The sequence below is a fragment of the Manacus vitellinus genome, unplaced genomic scaffold (assembly GCF_001715985.3).
Source record: "Manacus vitellinus isolate BGI_N305 unplaced genomic scaffold, ASM171598v3 scaffold_73_pilon, whole genome shotgun sequence".
In the NCBI taxonomy this organism is placed as follows: Eukaryota; Metazoa; Chordata; class Aves; order Passeriformes; family Pipridae; genus Manacus; species Manacus vitellinus.
Window position 1 is genome coordinate 1,358,300 of NW_021940773.1, and position 22,241 is coordinate 1,380,540.

General features: G+C 39.6%; 1 protein-coding gene across 1 annotated transcript in view; it reads left to right on the top strand.

Moving 5' to 3' along the window:
• The window catches only part of FAT4 (FAT atypical cadherin 4), a 130,213-nt gene that overhangs the window by 60,649 nt on the left and 47,323 nt on the right, over positions 1–22,241 (top strand). The window contains exons 3-7 of the mRNA XM_029964532.1: positions 5,733–5,864; positions 9,195–9,456; positions 11,180–11,530; positions 15,785–16,707; positions 17,425–17,599. Of these exons, the coding sequence (XP_029820392.1) occupies positions 5,733–5,864; positions 9,195–9,456; positions 11,180–11,530; positions 15,785–16,707; positions 17,425–17,599 (1,843 nt within the window). The remainder of the gene's footprint in view (positions 1–5,732; positions 5,865–9,194; positions 9,457–11,179; positions 11,531–15,784; positions 16,708–17,424; positions 17,600–22,241) is intronic.

The window sequence follows — 22,241 nt, forward strand, 5'->3', positions numbered from 1 at the left end:
GGTCACTAAAATAATTTCTTGTTCCAAAATAAAACTCTCATTTTAAGCTTTTTATACTGAGCATGGAATTTGTCTAGCCTGTTCAGGACCAATCATCTGGCGTACAAGTATTTCTGAAGTGTATTGGTGTTTTTGCTCTAAGATGTGACACTTCATCTTCTAGCAACTTAATTCAACAAATTACTTTGAATAAGCTTAAGAATAGTTTATTCAAATGCAACTCATTGGTTAACCCAAAAAATACTTTTGTTTATTTCTGTCATAATGGAATTTCTCCTTGCCTGCATAGAATAAATTGTTTTCAGAACCATGTGCAAAGTATGAAGCTATCAAATACTTTACACTGCAGCATCACTCTGTGTGATGAGAGAGTCCCTTTCACAGACACTCCTCGTAAGTGCTATCAATTAATTCAAGGAGAGTATTTTCTACTTTCTTCAAAGTAAAGGCAACATTTTGATAGAACAGTGAGTTTCCCAGTGACTTCCTGTGTTCAGGTTTGTGTCCTCTAAATGCTTAAATAGATCGCTGTACTTTAATAGTTGAGGTTTTGGTGTGATTCCTTATATCTGTTAAGACTTGAGGTTTGTCTGAATGGAGAAAAGAACTACTTTTCTTACATCTACAGTTAAATTGAGGCAGAACTGTTTGAGATGAGTGCTGCCCTGCCTCAATCTGTTCTGAATTTGTTTGTGAAGGAAAAAAAGCCACAAGAGGCTAATTTGAGCAGCAAATAAGAATCTTAATAAGATCAAGGTAATTAATACTTCCTCTGCTTTGAAAATGTCTGTGACACCAGGCTGCAGCATGGGTTGGCTATCTGTAACAGTGACAGGGACACAGCATTATTGTAAGAATGTTATTAAGCCTGTGAAGGAGAAATTTCATTCACACACAGGGAAATTTATGGTATTGTTTTGACTTTCTATTGCTGATCTCTGTGGTTTGTTGTATGTCTGTGTTTTTGCATCTTAGTTTTATATAGCTGGAATCAAACATTAAACAAGCACACAAACAAACAAAAAAACCCACCCAAAGAGAGTTTGCTTAGAAGTGGATATGTAAAATTATTGTATTTATTTTACAAGGCTTAGTTAATAAGCAACATGTATTTTTCTGAAGAATGAACTGTGAAGGAAAGCTTTAATTTTCAGTCATTTTTCTAGATTCATTAAATGTGTGAAAGAAAAGCCCTATACTAGAATTTGTACAAAATTAGGATAATTTTGTGGAGATTTACATGCATGTGGATAGAAGCTTTCTGATTTTTTCATTTTCCATTGAAGAAACAAACCAAGGCAATATTTTGAATCTATTAATAGTTTTTCCATCATAGTGTTAACAGATTTAGAAGGGTCTGTAACTATGTATGTTCCCATGGCTTCTGCAGAAATTCAAGGCTGTTCAGAGGAGCAAAGCCCCCATCAGTTCATGGACCACTGGAGGGAGCAAGTTAGAGAATTAAAAAGGTGCAAACACTCTTCACTACCTTTGCTGCTGCTGTATTTTATTCTATTTGAGTCCTTTGAGTGGCAGTAAGAACTTTTGGGTCCTATTTTAAAGATGCTGTTGATATAAATGGGAATTGAGGATTTGTCAGACGGAAAGTTGCAGAATTTTTTTTTGGAGTCTGTCCATAGTACAGTACTTTGAGTAGTCCAAGGTGAGTGGCTCAGGTGACTGGTTTGTGTCCCTGATTGGTATCCTAGAGTTGCATTGACTGCTGGGTTTGAGGTCAGGCAAGATTAATCCCCACGTTGGATAGATTTGGAGAAGGGGGTGATGATTATCACTTTTGGTGTAGCCTGGGCGTGTTGCTTCCTACAGTTCTATAGGCACTGGCAGATGATGGTTCCTTCCTTCCAAGGCTTGGACAACTCTCTTCAGCTCTCTTTGTCTTTTTTCCTGTTGTGTATTTGAGGTTTTGAGGCCTTTGGTTTCCTAAATATTTATTCTTATACTTGTTGTTGTTGTTGGTCTGCCATCAGTGCAAGCTGAGAGCATAGCATGTGATCTGTAGACCCTTTTGAACATGATTCCTGTGGTACAAACAGGTAATACTGTCATGACCACCTTGTCTTGCCTTCATTAAGTCCAAGACAGGATTGAACATAACTATTAATGGGTAGCATATGATATTAATCAAACCATATATTTCAGAAATCCAAATGACACATATTGATATCTCTAGGCAAATGTAGTATGGCATTAGAAAGAAGAAGTTAGTTGGGAAGAGGTTTAGTTTAGATCTTTGATTAAAGCTTTGTGGACTTTTTTTTTCCCTGTTGAAGATGTGATAAGATATGCTGCAATCTTCCAGTGCCCTGTGGCATAAAAGACTTTGTGGTTGTGGTTCTCCTATGGGCCTCTGCTTGGTGTCAGAACTTCTGAAATAATTTCAAAGTTAAATTAATTTTCTAACTCCCAGACAGAAGACTGGACATTCACTTTACATCCAATCTCACCCAGGATGTGTATTTTCTGAAATGAAGCTTAATGGACTCTTGTTTTGGGGAAAATGTGAAGATTTTTCTCAAATCTTTTTCATAAATACATTGGGCCAGGTTGGATTGGGCCCTGAGCAACTTGGTCTAGTGGAAGGTGTCCCTCTCCATGGCAGGGAGTTGGAACAAGATGATCTTTAAGGTCCCTTCCAACCCAAACCATTCTGTGATTACTTAAGTGAAATTTCTGCAAACAAGTGCATCCAAGGATTTTATTACTTAGTTTTTGCGGTACTGTGTGTAAGCTGAAGTAGTAAATTATAACAGAAGTAAAAAGATGGCTTTAAACATGGATGCTAATTAGACTTAGCCAATGGGGAATTATGGAGCAATACACGTTATCTAAGCCCTGTGGATAAATAGTAAATCATGGTGTAAATGCTCTTTAAAGAAGTTGTGGTCTTTTCTAAAAATGTCTCTTCTTTATTTGAGAATTCCTTATTTTTCCACCATCTAAAGCACATCTTCAGTATAAAATACAATGTCTTTGTTTACTTGTGAACTGATTTTTCAGAATAAAATTAGCTCTATTATTCTTCTCCTTTTTTTTCGGTTCTCTGGAATCTGATTTTATAATTAATTTATTTGTCCCACAACCCTTAACCATCTGTATCCTTGGATTCTCACTATTCCACATTATGCAGGCTGTAGGCAATGCACAACTCCCATCCCAAACCCCCCAGAAGTTGTCATATATTTTTCATGTGATTTGTACAACGGGTGATCTCTCATCATGAAAATGGGTTCTGGTGCTGAAATGTCACCCGCAGCTGAAACATTAGCTGTGAATGACATGTATGGTATGAATAAATAAATTACAGAGCTGTGCAGCTGCTTTACCTTGAAACCCTATCTGAGGAAATGCTGTTCTTTGAGGACGAGAGCAGGCAGAGTGTGCTGTACCAGTTCATGGGGCAGGGCCCTCTTGGCAAGGAGAGCTGGCAAAATCCTTCATCTGTCATTAATTTCTACCACACCTCTCCCATTTCTCTGATTCATTGTCACCCAGATGCAGGAGTCTCCTTGAAAACTAACCTAGGCTGGTTTATTCCCTGAAAGTTTGTGTCTCATTAGTTAGTTGTCAGGCATTGCTTGTGATGCTCTGGTCAGTGCTCCTTTAAAGTTAATGATAAAACCTTCTAGGTTAATCTGTCTCAGGCCATGAATTGTTTTTTGTACCATTTGTGAATGGTCAAAGGGATTAAATATGGGATAAATAAATAATGACCTTCTATAAAAGACTACTGTTTTGTCTCCACTTCCAGCACATATAGCTATAATATTAATATTGTACTAACATTATATCTCTGTTTTTAAAGGTAGTTCTTTGTAATGCTGTGGGAAAGTTCTGACAAGCCGACAGTAACGGTAACCAACTGTGGGCATAAATACTGAATACAGACTGAAAAAAAAAATTAAAAATTAAAAGAAAAAAGGCTCACTTACTTGAGGTGACAGATTGGCTTAGATCCCCAGGTGGAAAGTGTCTCCTTATGTGGTGTATATACTGACCACAAACCAGTATGTGTTCTCAATAGTCTAAAGCTCTCTACCCCTCTGAAGAAATTCTGTTGGTGCAAAAGTGCTTATCAGGGAAATAGCTGAGCTCCTTGTAGCCTTCTCTGCCTTCAAAACTTCCTCTGAGGTAAAAGAGACTGGTGTGCTAGGATCAAATACACCCTCAGAATATTTACGTGTCTACAGCAATTTAGATTTTCAGTATCTTTGATGACAGACAGCAGTACAACACAACAAACTTGTTCTGTCACAAAGTCTAGCTCTGGTGTGAGACTTTCTAAAACGTTTGCCTTTGGGAGGACCAAAGATGGAGCATCCTTTGGAATGTGGTTTCAGGAAGCCCACAGAGAACCAATACCTTGGTGAGCAGCCACTGAGTGCTTGGGGAGAGATGCTGCAAGTGAGACCAGGTGACTCAGTTGTTCTGCAGGGACGGCCAAGACTCTGTCACTGAAGTGCTTGTCTTTGGGATCGTCCTGGTGATCAAGTCAGAATGTCTTGGCAACTGGTGGTCTGTATGAAAACAGAAAAAAAAAGAAAATGTTAAGACAGGGGACTAGAAATAATAGAATCCTAGACTTCAGATCACCAAAAGTGTCTGTGTTGGTTGTATCCAAAGCAGCCCAACACATCTATTTTCAACTAAGTGCAGGGAGAACCCTTGTGTATAACAGCATGGCAGATATTGAAGTGGAAATAATATTCTGTCTGTCAGTCTAGGTATCTTTAAGTCATCCATCCCTTTGCCTCCCTTCCTGTGCAACAGCTCTCTCTCTGCCTTTCTCTGTTCCTTGGTAAGAGTTCCTTCATCTAGCCCTTTTCTCCTTAGAGGGTCTTCAGAGTTTGGTTCAGTATTTTGGGTCCAAAACAAGCCTTTTTTTTTTTTATGATAAATGTAAAACAGCTGTGTCTTCTTTTTCTATTTTGGAATATTACGTTCCATACCCAGCAACGCAGGAAAACGTAACTCTGCATCTTTTTAAATTAGCATCAACAGGGCAGCAATCTTGCTTATGAAAAACTAGGAATAATGATCACACAACAACCTTTCAGGAACTATCATTATTATTTGGAAAAGCACACAAATATGGCATGTGAAAAGAACATTAGTTGAGCTGTGGATAGGCAAGGAGAGTAGATGCTTGTGGGTGCTTCTAAAGTAACGTTTATGTTTGCAATTAGGGGAGAGCTTTGAGAGAGAGAGAAAAACAGATTATTTTTTATAAAATATATTAAGTGCAAGGGTGTTTTTTCCTCTCTCGGAACAGAGAGTTGCCAATATATAAACATTTCAGAGAGAATTTTACACCACCTCATCTTTATGTCAGGCAGCATTTAATGGTTGAGCGATCTCCTGCCCCGGCACTTGGCAGCTACTCTCCAGGGGCCGACTTTGAGGATTACAATGACAGTCTATCAGTGGATCTTTTCCAATATAAACTAGACTAGGACCATTTAAAATCAGTTGCTATCAACAAGTCAATTTAACTTTATTTATGTTAGAGGCTTTCCTATGAGTATTTTATAACAACGTGGAATTTTAATATCTGGAGGGGCTTTTCCTGTTGTTGGTGTGATTTGGGAATGCGCTAATTCACGTGATTAAGAACAATTTACCTAATTTCTTTCTGAATTACGTGATTTGTAACATTCAGGTCCAATCAGCACTTAGGGCTCACACAGCTTTTTTCTGATTCCTGCTTTTTACAGGTTGAAATAACACTTCAGGATATCAATGACAACCCACCAGTATTCCCCACAGATATGCTCGATCTGACTGTAGAAGAGAATATAGGAGATGGATCTAAAATATTGCAGCTGACAGCCATGGATGCTGATGAGGTAGGAGCATGGGTTTGTATTTGAATATTGGTACTAAAAGTGCTGGAAATACGTTTTTACCTGTTCCCTTCATCTCTTTGTGAGAGCTTTGCCTCAGGAATCATTGCAGTCATTCACCAAACTCTGTTCAGTATCATGGAGTCACACAGAGGCATAACCACACGAGCCAGTGAGACAACTACTCTGTTACTTGAAGGCTGCTCACTGGTTTGTATAGAGTGAGTTAATGTTTTCGTAACATCTCAATGCCAAAACGTGCCCCACATTTTGGGTTTAGATGGTGTTGTTACAAGTCTCATCACACACAGTACCCAGTGATGTGGCGAAGGTGCTCAACTGCCCAGTGTGTGATAAAGAGTTATTGATGTTCAGTTTAAGACCACAGCTTGAGATCTAAACTAACTTTGAAGCCAAAATGTTGTAGTTGAGCCCAGTTGCAAGGTGTGCAATAAAATTAATGTGAGACAAACCTTGGAGAACAAGAAAACTTTTGGTAATGCCTGCTTTCCTTTTGACTAGATCTAAATAATATCAATATTATCCTTTCCTAAAGAAGGTTTTATTTTACCAAAAAGAGAGGAAATGAAATAATGCTAAAATATGTGCTCCGTATGTGAACCTCTTTGCAAAATAGTTTTGCCCAGTTAGATTCATTACTGTGAGGGCGCTGCAAAACTAAGGTGCTATTAAGAAACTACAGTGCTATTGATGCATTCATTTATTTTAGAAAGTAAGTTATGAAAATGTTAATGATATTGTTTTCATTTATTTCAGCTGATTCTTTCCACAAGGAAAAGGACTAAAAAGTCAATGTGAACATGCAAAGAAGTTTGTGTTGTCATTAAAGTACAGGGTTACACTTGACAACAATGAGCAGTTCTTGCATTCAAATAATAGGGTAATTCAACCTCCTCAAGAGAATTTTATTCCTGCCCTTTTTTGTGTTAGCTTGGTTAGTCTTCCTGTGACTGTTAATTGGTGTACTTAATCTTACTACTGCAGAGGGAACCACTGGAACACCCATAGGAATGGTACAAATGTGATCATGAATTTTTTGTTCTTCCCTTTATTTTCTGGGAGTAGCCTTATATACTGACAAAACCCAGGATTTTGGACAGATGCACATCTGTAACAAAAATTCTAGCTGTTTGTATTTATTTTAGGAAGAAATAAATATTGAACTACCACTCTCTGGTATGGTATGGCAAGTATATCTAAGATTTTAGCAATGCTCCAGCCTCTTTTTGACAATTCCTAGATTGTGTCTCATGTATTATCCATCCTGAAGCACTCTGTCCACTGGGAAGCGATTTGTTACCTCAGAGAGAAACTAGTCAATCTTTTCTATAAAAAGGAAGGATTTCAGTTTCCCTGCCAGAACATTTGTAACTCAAACTCATTATGAAGAGCTGAAGTTTTCTTAGCTGTGTGCAGTTTAGGGTCAAGATACTTGCCTTTTTTCCCCCCTTCTCTAAAGCTGAGGGCACAGTGAATGCTCTTTGTTTTTCATATCATCTTCCTGCGACGTTACGCTTTCAGACATTCACGTGACATTCACACTTTCAGAATCAAAGATTTCGCTTCCAAAGGATGTCAGAACCCTTACATGGCTGAGAGGTGTACAAGAACATCTCTTAGTAATATTTTATAATGATAGTATGAAGGCAGCAAATTTCAGATCCTTGTCTGCTATAAGGGCATCATAGAGATCCGAGAAAAGATATAAAGACATTCTTTAGGTGCTAAGTGATACCAAAAGCTTTAACAATATCAGCAGCTTCTAACACTTTTTAAAGTCGCTTGTTGATAGGAAATTTCTCTTTTTAGTAGGTTTTACATATCTATGTTTTGTTTTGCTTCTCACCTAGGTTGTGTATAAACCAGTATTGCAGGTGGCTGTGGTTATAGCTACACTCTCTTAGAAGGACTCTGGCTGGTCAAACAAGGGGTGAAGAATGTGGTCACCTCTGACCTGAAATCTGAAATTCTGATCAGATGTTTTTGCTAAGCCACACAATTGGAGGAAAGCGTGTGACATCCCCTACGTACACCTGAGCACACAGCTGAAGTGCTGCATGCAGCTCGTCAGGGCTGGACACCTGCACAAACCTGTTTTCTTTCTAAATTTCATTTTATCAGTTAGCTCAGTCCAACTCTTTGAAACAACACCCTAGAGAGAAAGTTTGGCAGTCTGGTAAGGTCAGGTAACTAACACTTGTCTCTCCTCTCACAAATACAAGCAGGTGTTTATCTCTGTTAATTTGCTTTTTTAGGCAAGAGCATTTGGAACAGTTATAGAATTTCTCTCTCCCTGATCTCTTTGATCTGTTGTTCAACTCAGAAGTGCCACTTCTGTGCCAGCAGCAGACTTCAGCTGTGACACCTTTAGTTCTGGCCTGGCACCAGAGGAGGGCACAGTAGATATCTGCTCACCCACCAAAACACATTGTCAGGCATCATCAGCACGCAGACTATAGGTACATGTATCCCATGTTACATGTCACCAGCTTTAGAGCCCTTAGTCTGTCTTGGAAAAAAAAGAACGTGACATTTTTCTACATAACATTATTTTTCCCTAATTTTCCTTTCAACCAAATGATCAAAGTCCACATGAATCCTTTTTTTCCAAGGACAAGTGAGATTTTTTGACCCAAAAGCTTTTGACTTCCAGCACAACCCAAAAGATCAGAAGTGTGATTTTAATGACACATGATTTGTCACTTGGGGGCTTTTTATTTACAGGGGTAAATGTATTTCCTTGCAGAAACTGACCTTTGAGGGGCTGCTGCAAGCACAACCCTCATGAGTGTTTCCTGACCGGGAGCTGCAGCTCTTGCCATGTGCTGGCTGGGGGAACTGCTGCGTGGCTGCCCCAGGTCCTCCCTCTCCTGCCTTCTCCATCTCGCCTCCAGAGAGCGAGGAATGCAGAGCTGATCCCACTACCAGGGATTTAATTTAACCTTCAAACATAAAACAAGAATAAACATTGATCCTTGTTAAGATGTTACACTGCTCGGTGATGCTGGCTTGAAATTAAAACAGATATCAGATCTTTGTGGTACTGATTGGATGTGATCCTTTTATGAAAAGTGGAGCAAAAAATATCTGGGCAATCTCATCAGTTCACATCTCATAAATAAAAACTGTGAACGTATGTGTCTTTACTGTGGAACTGAAGCAGGGACTGGGCAGGAAGGCTCTTTATTAAAGGAAACCATTCTGAAAAATATTCGCCAAGTGCAGTTACTGGAACGATTCTTGTCTTACTGAAAGTTATGATGTGGTTTTCCTGGCGAATAACTTGATTTGACCACTTCTGTTTTTCCTTAGGGAGCCAATGCCCTGGTGACGTACACTATTATCAGTGGTGCGGATGACAGCTTCCACATTGACCCCGAGTCAGGAGAACTGATCGCCACCAAGCGCCTGGACCGGGAGCGCCGCTCCAAGTACTCCCTGCTGGTCCGTGCCGATGACGGCCTGCAGTCCTCAGACATGAGGATAAACATCACTGTTAGCGACGTCAATGACCACATCCCCAAATTCTCCAAGCCAGTGTATTCCTTTGACATCCCAGAAGATGCCACTCCAGGTAAATAGGAAATGGAAATATGATCACTGACCTCTTCAGTTGTTTCCTTCTTTTAAAGCTCGTTTCACATGCAAGAGTGTTTTGATGCTTAAAAGTTGGGTTGTAAGCTAGAATATATTTACATCAAATAAAGCTTTCAAAAACTGTGCTCTATTACATGTCTCCAGATGAGAAATGAATATTACTTGCAACAAAAGTACTCTATTTATATTTCCAAGATTTTATACAGACTGCTAATACAAAAGCGGTATCTGCCAGTATTAGTAACTGCAACATCTTAGAAGCTTATTTTAAAATATGAATAAACAAAGGAGATGCAAATGACATGGTGATAGCTTTCCAGCTTTTATTAAGGCTTTCATAGGCATAGGAGTCTCAGTTTGGGACAACCAAGATTACCCTTATGCCTCCAACTTTTCCACTCTGCCCCACAGTCCCTGTCCCAAAATTTGATGGTGGTTTGCATTTAAGGATTACAATGCAATCAGCTGTGTCTCAGGAATCTGATCTGGAAGTAACTGAGACGTCTGTGTAGCATGGGTGGTTTGGTTGTAGATCCTCAGCCATACTCTTTTCTCTTGTTGCTCAGTCTTGAGGCTTGGTCTCTTTTAGCAGGAACAACCCTGGAATAGGCAATCCTAATTCCCTCCACATTAAGATGAGGCTTCTCTCGTTAATCATGTATGGAGTGTACATTAGTGCCTTATACCCAGCTTAGCAGTCAGGGATGGCAAAAGAAGAAATAGGCTGATTTTGTACTTGAAGTACTTCATCTTCTCCTGTTCCATTCTCCAGCAGTCCCAGAGTAGGCTCACCCAAAGGGGAAGGACCATGAGCCCTTGGATACCTCTGGAATAGAGAGAGGAACCCTTGGAGGTTCCTATCTCTATCCCAGACAGTAATCCCTGTTCCCCTTGCAGTTAAAGAAACATTAAAGCTTGAGGTTATGAAATGGGTGTCAATGATACCAGCATATCCAGGTGGATTAAAGGGGGTTGTAGCACTATTCTTCATTCTAATGATACAAGAAGTTTTCATTATCACGTTGCTCAAAAATAGCTTACTGTGCTGTAACGCATGTAGTTCATCTGGTTCCACGGAAAAGAAATTAAATTATCGATTTTCCTGGAAATGAGCTGATCTTAATTATAATTAGTGTTCGAAATACTAAAACGTGACACTTGATTTCCAAACTTTAGTCAGTCGTGCAAGGGCAGCTATGCAGAAATGAAAACAATGGCACAGATTCACAAGGAGTTGAATTTCAGAAAACAGCAAAGAATGAACCCCTATAAGGTTTCTAGTTTTCTAACCACAGTTACCCTGCGAAGGCACTGCTTAAATGTAGAGCTGGGATATGTGGTATGTACTGATATCTAGGTTTCTGCATTTAGAAAGAAATATCTAGAAGGTTTCAGAGGAATGAGAAGGTCCTTTGAGTCCTAGAAAGACAATACCTATCAGGAGAAAAGGTATTTTTGCCCCAGTTGATACCATTTAAAGATAAAAGCAAACGTCCCTGGGCATTTCTTGGGGGTTTTTTAGTAGACCTTTAAAGCAAGAATATGATGTTCCTTTCAGCTTTGAAAAACCTTTTGTAAGTCAGTCATACAATAAATACTAAGGTTTGAATTTCTACTGGAGGATGCCTCTCATGCTTGATGATGAGCTGGCTCTTACTGCCCCAGAGTGCCTGATGGTGCTGTCCTGTCGTGCCGTGCAGGTTCCTTAGTGGCAGCCATTCTAGCCACTGACGACGACTCCGGTGTCAATGGGGAGATCACGTACACCGTAAGTGAGGATGATGAAGAGGGCATCTTCTTCCTCAATCCTGTCACTGGGGTCTTCAACCTGACTCGTGCGCTGGACTACGAAGCACAGCAGTACTACATCCTTACCGTCCGCGCAGAGGACGGGGGAGGCCAATTCACAGCCATCCGAGTGTACTTCAACATCCTGGACATCAACGACAACCCGCCGGTGTTCAGCATGGCCTCATACAGCACATCTGTGATGGAGAACCTGTCCCCAGGCTCCACCATCCTCAACTTCAGTGTCACCGATGCGGATGATGGTAGGATTTTCCTCATGTTCTGTATCTCTGATGATAAACACTTGTTTCACCTTAGCAATGTATTAGAAGACTTGTTTGAAAGGGGAGCTTAGGGCTACCCTTAGGTTTCTGTCATATGCTTAAATTCACAGTGTACTGTATAAAAAGAAATTATTTTTCTCATATTTTATATTAAGTGTAAGTGGGTGTTTTCTTCCTTAACTTTTTTTATGATAAATTAAAAATACATTCAAATACTGCTTTTTAACTGCTTCTGCAGAGCTGTATTTCACTTAGAGAATGTTACAGCTGTTGAACAGAATAATTTCTCCCCTGATGTTTGTGTTGCACATTTAAATTAGACATAAGATTTCCTGTAGACTTCTCTTCTGAAAGTTTATAATATATTCTAAATAACGTTGTGATAATATGAGGTGTTATCTGAAGTCATTTTGAATGTCCTGTAAATTTTAAGTGTATTGTGAAGAGAAATGTCATCTACAGGGTGTTGATACTGGAGGTTAAAAATCTGATTAAAAGAGATTATGGGAAAATTTCTCATTAAAATGAGCTTTAATCATGGGATTATTTATGGCATCTAGAAGGTGTTAATGTGTTGGGGTGTAAAAGGTACAATCTTTATAGCTGATTTAACCATTTTGCCAGTTTGTGCCCAAGCAAGAATGATTATAGAACGTGACCATAAACATCATTCCATAGAGTACTGCATTTTCTGAAGTGTCCACAGACATTAGTCAGTGTGACTTAATACAAAACTGTTCATAACCCTCATGGTGACTTTACAGGTGAAGGTTATTTTTGTGACACGTTGAGCAACCTTGTCCCCTCTCAATTTGACAGGGCTCAACAAAGCCCATGGAAGCGTCTCGCACTGAAATGTGCTTCAGGCATAAAGCACCTACATGCTTCGAGGAATTTGTGCACGTGAAATGACTGAGCCAGTCAAGATTATTCAATAAAACTGTTTTTTTTTCAGGAAATGCTGAGTTGCTGAACTCAAACATTTTTGTGGGGAGATAAATTTTGTGCTGATAGATAGAACTTTCCATGGTAAAATTGTGCAACTGGTTTTGAGATCAAGCTGAGGAAGTGAGCGAGAAGAGATTCCATAAGATAAGCCAACAAGTCAGAAATTATACCTTGGTGATACTGGCTATTCTTGCATGGATCTCTCACCACTCTCATTAAAGCTTTTATTTTATGTAAACTAATCATAAGTTGGAGGAGGAACTTGTACTTGCATCATGCATACCAGGGAAGGGATTGTTCCTTCAGACCTGGAGATAAATGGATTTGTGTCTATCTCCTCCTTTATTTCTTATTCTCCCATTAGGAGTACAAGGCTTGGTTTCAGATCTTTTTGGAAGTTAATTTCACTTCACCATTATGGGTCTGTTTTCCTTTTCTCTTGCACCTCATACATTAATTTCCATCTGCACGCCGTGAATGGGAACTATATCATAGCACTGACATATCATTTTACATTCATCATACACTCAATTATCAGGGAGGCAAATGAGTATATGAGGAGCAATGCAATGAGAAGTCAGATGTCTTGCCTTATATATTTTTTGGCACACTTACTTTTCTAACTGGCTGGATTTAAAATTAATAGGGCAGAAATATCATTCCAAGAGCGTGCCAGTTTGAGTTCTCCCATAAGACTGTAACTTCAGCAAATGTTATGATCTATTGTTTCTGTTTCAAGCCCAAACTTGTTATCTTGTGTTGTTTTATATTAATCTAGAGTACAGAAATAGCTAGCATTATACTCTTCCCCCTGTGACTCACCGATAATGCACTCAATAGAACTATAATTTTGTTGATTATTTATGTTACATGATCCCATAGTTTGAAGGAGCTCTGAAAATACATTGTTTTATAATGAGATATGCCTGTTGTTTTAGGATAAACACTGATAAAAGACAGAAACATGGTGATAGTGAAACGGGTCCAATTTTCATTTTCTTGTTCAACACACCCCTTGGGAAACAGTAGCTGTTTATCTCTGCTTGGACTGTTTCATATACAGATTCATAGTAAATATCAGCTACAGCTCTTGGATATTTACAGAGCAATAAAGAAATCAGTTATCTTAAACACGTTCATTTTATGATTTAGATTTTATTTTTTTTCCACATAGAATTAGCAGGAAAAATCTCAGAAGAAAGGATATGCTTGTCTGTTTGTTAAAAAGTATGGCAAGATATTCCTGTAGGCAAAACCCTGTGTCATTTCCCAGACAATCTCTACAGGTATTTATAGAATGGCAGGGGGAAGTAGGATTTTTTGTTTAGTCTCATTAGTAAATAAATAAAAATAGAAACAAAACCCTTTAAAAGAGCATTATCATGAAATTGGTGGCTCCATGTCTGTCCTTTCAGAGTTTTATCAGATTAACCCTCAGATTAAATAAACCCAAAGTTCAACAAAGAGGATATCCCTGCATTCTCCCTAAGAAAAAAACAGCTCCAAACCTTGAAAGGGGGGATGGACAAGGTGCACAGTGCCAGCTTGGCATGCTGTGTTTAAAAAAAGAATAGTTCATTAAGTGACAGTCCTGGCTCCACTGATATTTAGGTAACTTCTGCACCATAGTTTAATATATATAAGCATTACCAGCAAGGAAAACTATGGGAATAATGGACAGGGAATGAAAAGGTTCACAGAGGTGAGATAAAGAAGAGCAAGAGTAAATTTTATAGGAATAAACACTGTAGGAAACACTGGGGGGGGAAAAGACAGTATTTTTAAAAGTAATTTTCTTCTGTAGGATCAAAATCCCACCCATCTCCAAAAACTGAAAAAATTGCCACAAAGTATTTTATTGAAATCAAGACTTTCATCCATTTTCAGTCATTTGAAAATACAACTGAACAAAAACCAGACTAGAATTAAACTTTCACCATCCTTCACTTGATCAAAGTAATGGAAAAACACTAATATTTGACATATAAATGTATTAATTTCTTTAATTGCATTCAAATATTTTGTCTTTCATGTTTGATTCTATTCATATTATAATTAAGTTCCTACAAGAAAAAAAGAGAGAGAGAAAGATACCAATTAGAGTAGCCACTGGGGAAAGACAAGTAAGAGTAGATTTCCCAATCTGAACATAATAAACAGCAGAGATTAATAAATCTCATGCAGGAATAATTTTATTAGCACAGCAATTCAGTCAGAGAGAAAAGAGCTTCTGAGTAAAAATTACAAAATGCACAGCAATCAGTTACTTAAGTGGGCAACTTGGTTTCTGTGCATGAAAAAGCAAATCTAAGGGGTAAATTAGTAAGTAATGGTCTGGTAATCTCCTGATTCGAACTCACAGTCCTGAATACTCAAAGCAAGAAAAAGAAATTTTTGAGATTAATTAAAATAGGAGTAAGATAGATGAGAGAAAACTCAATTTCACAATTAGATGTTCCCAAAAATTAGTAGTTTAGAGTGAACTCTGGAATTGAAGCAGTAACACACGTTTGTTTCCTGTATGGCATATTTAAGGATATTTCACAGCCTTGTCAAGACTCAGAGTGTGTTTCCCTTACTGGAATGATAAATCTCTCCCTTGACCATAATTGCCACTTATGTTTCGATCATGAGATGAGGGCTGTTCATCTGATATTTTGGAATACCATGCCATATATGGGAAGCATACCTTTCCCCAGTATTCATTCTTGGCTTGCTCCAGTTAGGCTTGGGAGTTTCTGGTTGTGGCTTTTTTTAATTGAGTGGAAGAATTCATGAAATAATTACATTAATAATAATGTTGCTTAGTTGAACTGGGGAAAACGGGGAAAACGAGGAAAACAGATGTTCAATGAGCAGCTGAACTACTGAGTCTTGGTTTCCAAAGGAAAGCCTTCAAACCCTTTATCCCTAACCATTGTAGATGGGGGAAATTACACATGGTGCCACCATGCAATCCTGCTGAATGAAATGCAGAGATGAACCCTGATGACCACTCCCTCTGCGGCCTCTTCAATTAACATCCTTCCCTCTCTCTCTCTTTTGAACTCTTGTCAGAAAATAATCATTTCAAAGGCTTCTGCTCCACTGTGGCACTTGGCTGAAATTAGCAGATGGATTCAAAAATGGTAATGAGGAGGCTCAACAGTCAACGCCATTACACAGTACTCATTTCCATAGGAAAATGAAGGAAAATTTCCTATGGAAATGAGGCCAGAAACATTCGTGTCTAGGTCAGTGGGATGAAGTTATGATATCTACCTTTTTCCCTCCTTACCCAACCAGGCTCCAACTCTCAGCTGTCCTTCAGCATCGCATCGGGGGACAGCGCGGGGCAGTTCGATATTGACAACAGCGGGATGCTGAGCATCAGGCAGCCTTTGGATCGGGAAAGCCAGTCTTTCTACAGCCTTGTCGTGCAAGTCCACGACATGGCCCCTCTCGCTGCCTCCAGGTACACAAGCACAGCCCAAGTTTCAATTATTCTGCTGGATGTGAATGACAGCCCTCCAACCTTTATCTCCCCTAAGCTGACCTACGTCCCGGAAAACACGCCGATAGATACAGTTGTGTTCAAAGCACAGGCAACCGATCCTGACAGTGGTCCCAACAGCTACATTGAATACAGTCTGCTCCGGCCTCTGGGAAACAAATTCAGCATTGGCACTATCGATGGGGAAGTGAGGCTGACCGGGGAGCTCGACAGAGAAGCTGTATCCAACTACACCCTGACTGTGGTAGCCACAGACAAGGGCCAGCCATCCCTTTCTTCGTCTGTGGATGTGGTGGTTATAGTCCTGGACATTAATGACAATAACCCGCTTTTTGCCCAAAAGCTTTATAAAGTAGAGGTGGAGGAAAATACTTTGACAGGGACGGATTTAATCCAGGTGTTTGCTACGGATGGAGATGAAGGGACAAATGGGCAGGTCCGTTATGCCATCATGAGTGGAGATGCCAATAATGAGTTTCGTATCGATTCTGTGACGGGGGTGATAACAGTTGCCAAGCCTTTGGATAGAGAGAAGAAGCCTTCCTATACACTGACTGTTCAGTCAGCTGACCGTGGGAGCAGCCCAAGGACTGGCACTACAACAGTCAATATTATTCTGAAGGATGTCAATGATTTTATCCCCACATTTGAACTTTCTCCCTACTCTGTGAATGTTGCTGAGAATTTAGAGATGCTCCCGAAAGTTATTCTTCAGGTGAGTACGTTCAGCAATAAATATATATCCCTGACAATTAATAGCATACCTAGATGGTATTAATGAACAGTGTTGTTCCTCCAAAATTAAACAGTGGCAAGACAATTAAAAGGTGCCTCTTGCCTGTAATCAAACTTGCAGTCCTTGGCTTCCTTTTCTTTTTGTTTGTATGCATGGGGTTTTTTTACCAAAAGTTTCTGTTGTGCTTTGTAGTTCTGTTTGTGTTCTCCCTACCTACACTCCCGCCTTCACTGAGACTTTAAGAGTTTGCTCTATCTCTCATCTCATTCCCAACTTTTATGCAACAAATCTCTCAATCTGATCATTGCCTACATGGGATGAGGCTCTATGCCAAACACTGAGAGAGCACTAAATGGATTCAGACAGCAGGACGTGCAGTGCTTGTTTTCATATGGAGCTCAGCCTAAACCATGTTATCTGTGGTTTTCAATGAGCCCCAACACAGTTTTACTGTGAAACAGTTTTACTTGAGAAAAATAAGTAATCAACTATTTCGTATTTTCAAACTATTCTTTTAAGTCCATCACCACCGTGTTAAGTAATTTTTTACAATTACAGCTAATTTATACATAAAGCATTTGGATTCTGATAATTTGGATTATTATCAAAGAGAATATTTCCTCTACGCCAATAAAATTTTACAGACGCTGTGCTCATCAGTCCTTGATATTTCTTTTGTTTGCATTGCTTTTGTAGGTTGTAGCAAGGGATGATGACCAGGGCCTGAACAGCAAGCTGACTTATGTGCTGGTGGCTGGCAATGAGGAAGGAGCCTTTACTCTCTCGGGCAGTGGAGAACTGCGCTTGGTCCGGAGCCTGGACCGGGAGGCAAAGGAGCAGTACATGCTACTGATCACAGCGGCTGATGCAGGTAAGGCAAACAAAAAGTCTCCTCTGCTGAGATCTTGTTGAAGAAATTGCACTCTGTGGAGACAAGAGATGTTTTCATGATGGTCTGAAACTTAACTGGATAGAGATTCATAGCTGAGTTGAATGGAGATCTCTGTGGGGAGACCTGGGCTCACCTGATGTCAAAGGGAATTTGGTTTCTGGAAATCAGGATTTTATTCTTATCTCCAGTTGTCTGCTATCAATAGTACTCAGTAAAGATTTAGATAGGCTGATTTTTGCCCTGCAGCAGTAAGTGATCCTGCCTAAGTCATGGATGGCAACAAAAAACCCAATAGAAACAGCAATATGATGTTGGCATCAGAAATGAGCAGAGAGATCAAATGAACAGTCAGAAAACAACTATGGACTACTGAGTTAATCTTACTGAAATCTTACCCCTGAAAAGTAATGAGAACTTACATTTCAACATTTTCATTTTCTACTTTGCTTAGCATCCTGTCTTACGTTTGCTCCACAATGCCAAATGTATTCCAAGTTCCCTCATTTTAAAACAGGATGTAAAGTCTTGTTACAAAAATTAATTACTTTCACTTGAGGTGTCCAAGCACAAAATTTTGGGTTCAGATTTTAGTATGAATATTAATAACAAAGACATCCTGCATCATATTCTGAACTGATCTCCAGTCTTCCATGGTTTGATGGATTTAATTTACTGCAGAACTTGTTCTTACTTTCTAATAGTAAAAATAGAACCAAACCTGACTTGTTGACAAGTGAATACAGTTTTGGTTTCTGCCATACTCTGTGCAGTATCTTGTGTCAGTGACAGTATCTATGGTTTATATTTTCCTATTGCAGCAGTGCTCAGGTATTCCACAGTCTCAGCTGAAGCTGAGAAACACAATTTTAGGACTTGACATATCATTTGTCTTGTACTTTGGCTAGAGATACTGTACGCTTTATGGTTTTTGCACTGGCTTTTCATTATGCTAAAGCCGCAAAATGCTCACTTGTGACTTGGACTTGCTTGGGCTTGAACATCCGTATGTTCCTTCAGAAGCTGTGGCTGGATTTGTGAGGGATAGCAGATCCTTGATGTCTGTTTGTTCTCTCAGTCCAAGCTGGCAGAAGTCAGTGAAGACTGTACAAAATGTATTCACTGTACATACAGTGTACCTAAAGGCTGAACTGATAAAGGGTGTCGTGCAGCCAACAATTATTGTCCTTCTTGGAAGAGAGAGGGGAGCAAAGTCTGCTCTAGCCCACAGCTCACACCACATATAAGCCACGAGTCTGACAAGAGCATACTCTTGTCCTAGACTGTGGTTCCTAAAAAAAATATGAAATCCAGGAGATTTAACCAACAGTTAAATCCAGCAGTCCCAAATGAAAATATTTAGTTGTGTCGGGAGATCTCTGGGGAGATGTTAAAACATGAAGTGTGCATGGGACCTTTGCCATAAAGTGGCTGACAAGAACAGCAGCATGTTTAATGATTTCCTGTGCTTAAACATGTAGATATTACACTGATTAAACACTGTATGGTGCTTCTTTTTTACATTTGCTGTGTTCTTATAAAGCTAACTCGCAAGGTATTACACCCTCCTATCAGTGTTAAAAAGCACTAGTGTGTTCAGAAGCAGCTGTTCAGTAGTAACTTTAGGCTAAAATTCTAATGTGCTTAAGTTTACAATCTGACTAATCCACATATGGTGTGATTTGAGATAGTTTTCCACCAACCCAGTGAATAATGTTAGTTATCATCTTGTGATTACACTGAAGACTTCCTCTAAATTCATGCCATCAAAGAATACCTTGAAAACTATATTAGCTGTGATTTATCTAAGCTAAAACATCACAGGAAAGTAGAAGTCTTCAGTAGAAGTCAATGTCAGAAGTTACCTTGGTTTCATGGAAGCGGGATATGAGCCATAGACACAGTAGATATCCAGGTGGTACCACACTGACTGTTGCTACTCAGTGCCTGTTTCATTAACTGAGGTATTTCTTGCCATATTAGCAAAAAGATGTCAATGACACAACCTTGAAATGGATAAGAACAATGTTTTGAGTATTTATGTTCTTGAGTGGCTCTTAAATGTTTATAAAAGAAACTCCCATAGGCATGTCAAGCTCTTTGTCTGATGTAACTACTTCTTTAGTGTCTTAGTTTGTGTTGGTTTGATAATTCTTAGAAAGAAGGATTTTACATAGACACAATTAATCCAGAAACACAAATGCAAAACAGGTAGTGTTCTTCTGTAGGGAGACTGTACCTGCCAAATTGTTGAAGAAAGGAGACTTGTCTGAAATTCTCCACGTCCATATTATCTTTGAAAATGAGTCAAGGAAAAGGTTATTATCCTTTGCACTTTGAGGTTGGCTTTTATTTGCTGTAATAAACATTCTTTCAAGTTGTCTTTCGCAGCCCAAGCAACAGTCTTGCCATATATGGTGCATCATACTTAAGGTTGTGGGTTTTTTTACAGATAAAAATCATGGTACGCATCCAGATGCAGTTAACTGTGGAAAAGTCTGGGTGGCACATCAAGAGCAAAATTCTGTCTGTCCAATCCACTTCCCACCTTTCTTAGGCTCTGCATCTCAATTTTTGTAGGCTACACTGGCTGGTTTAAACTATTCAAACATGATATCCTGCTCCTACAGACGTCTATGCCAACTCTTCCTGTTCTTTCCAGGAAGCAGACACAATACATTAGTTAGAAGCACCTTTAGACACAAGAACTAATGGATTCCCAAGTTAGTTTTGGTGGTCTTCCTGATCTCCTTATCCATAATCAAGGATTTCTTACATTTCTTGTGTTTATTTTCACTTCATCAAGTTGTGACTGTAGGTTGTTGCAGTGCTACCTTAGACTGTGTAGGGGAAGTTGATGGAAGAAGGATGATCTTTAATTTTTGATTATTTTTATCTCAAGGTGTCAGTCCAATACACCTTATAGGTTTTATAGCATGTATTGGCAGTAGATACACTGAGTCCAATAGCCAGTGAAGGATTAGGACATGGTAAAGTGTGGAGCCAGAAGGGCTGCATGGGATGCAGTGCCTGCACCGGCTCAGAGATCTCTGCGCTTTTTGACTATGCACAGATGTGCTCTTTCAGAGCCCAGATCTCCATCCTGGGCATGTGAGAAGAATTGTTGAGTTATTAAGAGCTGAGCTGCTCATAAACACGCTGAGCAGGTCAGGTGGGGGACCACTGGTGGGACCACATGCTCCAGCAATGGAAATTCGGGCAGTTGTTGAAGAAATGCTTTCCCAAGCAAGAGCTCCCCTCGGGCCCAGAGAAGTCAATCATGATATATGCATTGTCCTGGCTCTGGCCCAACTATTCCTTGGCCTTTCCTGCTAATCCTCCGCCTGGTCCTCAGGGTAGATCCTGGGTCGGCAAAGGGTCTTCCCTCTGCCCTGGGGGAGGGAAAAGACTGACAAAACATTTTCTGGCGCTTGGCTCAGTGATTTGTGGCCATGCAGCCTGCTTTGTGCCCAGTTTCCACAGGACAAGTCTGCACGAAGGTTTCTGATTTCAACCTGAGTTTATCATCACTCTTCCCTCACTTCTGCACTTCTACCCTGCTCTCACTACTGCTAGGTCTTGGACACTAGACTGCTACTCCAAGCAGCAGGGATTTATGAGGACGTGCAAAGCGTCCATCACTAGGAGCATTCAGCATCTTCCAGAACTGTACACCTGTGACTTTGGTCGACAAATAAAACATAATTCAACCCCAAAATTCAGCCATCCCATTTCAGAGCCCCTCTTGCAGCACAAGCTGTAAGACCAGAGTGCATGAATTATAAATATAGCGACAGGCAAAATGATGGACTGTGGAATAACAGGGTAGTGTTTGGATTGCAGATGCTCCCCCAGAATGTCTGCTAATATAAGCACCGAGAAACCTATACACAACTGTCTGAATGTGTCTTCATGGGTCTCTTTCTACCACATAAATCTGGTCTGCTTTGCTCTACCTTTCTTCATGGCAAAATGGTTGGGAAAAGAGACTTTCTATGGATTTTTTTTCACCCCATCTGGAGGGGACGCAGCACTGGGTAAACATTCAACTCTGGCAGCATGACAAGAACTGGTGCAGCTGCTTTTATCATCCGTGTCTTTAACTCTTTGAGCAATTTTCTGGACAAATGTTAGCATTCCAACGGTCCTCCTCCTTTTATTTATTGATTGCAGGGATGTGGATAGCACATCTGGAAACCTGCTCACTGCCCAGGACTACTGTTTAAATAAACTGCAGCCACCATCTCTTGATTTGGTTGGTCAGAATGGCATGTTGCCACAATATAACCAAACTCAAAATGTGATGTTTCTAATTAGAAGCTGTGTTCCTGTGTTTTTTTTTATTTTATTTTCTTAAATAATCTATTTACTGATTTAGATAAATAGTCCTGAAAGAAATGAATCAGTGGACTGATTATTATATTTAGTTAGCTGTTCTTTGTATACATCCCTGACTTGGATGAAAAACAACCATATGTTTTTTCTTTAGGAAATGTTGGTCTCCAACTTATGCATTCTTTCCTTCAAGAATGTAGGAGGGCAACCAAATAGGGAGGTTATATCCTTTTCAGGAATTCTCTTCTGAGCTAGGCTTTTGGTTCCCTTCAATCCTAAAATCAAATGA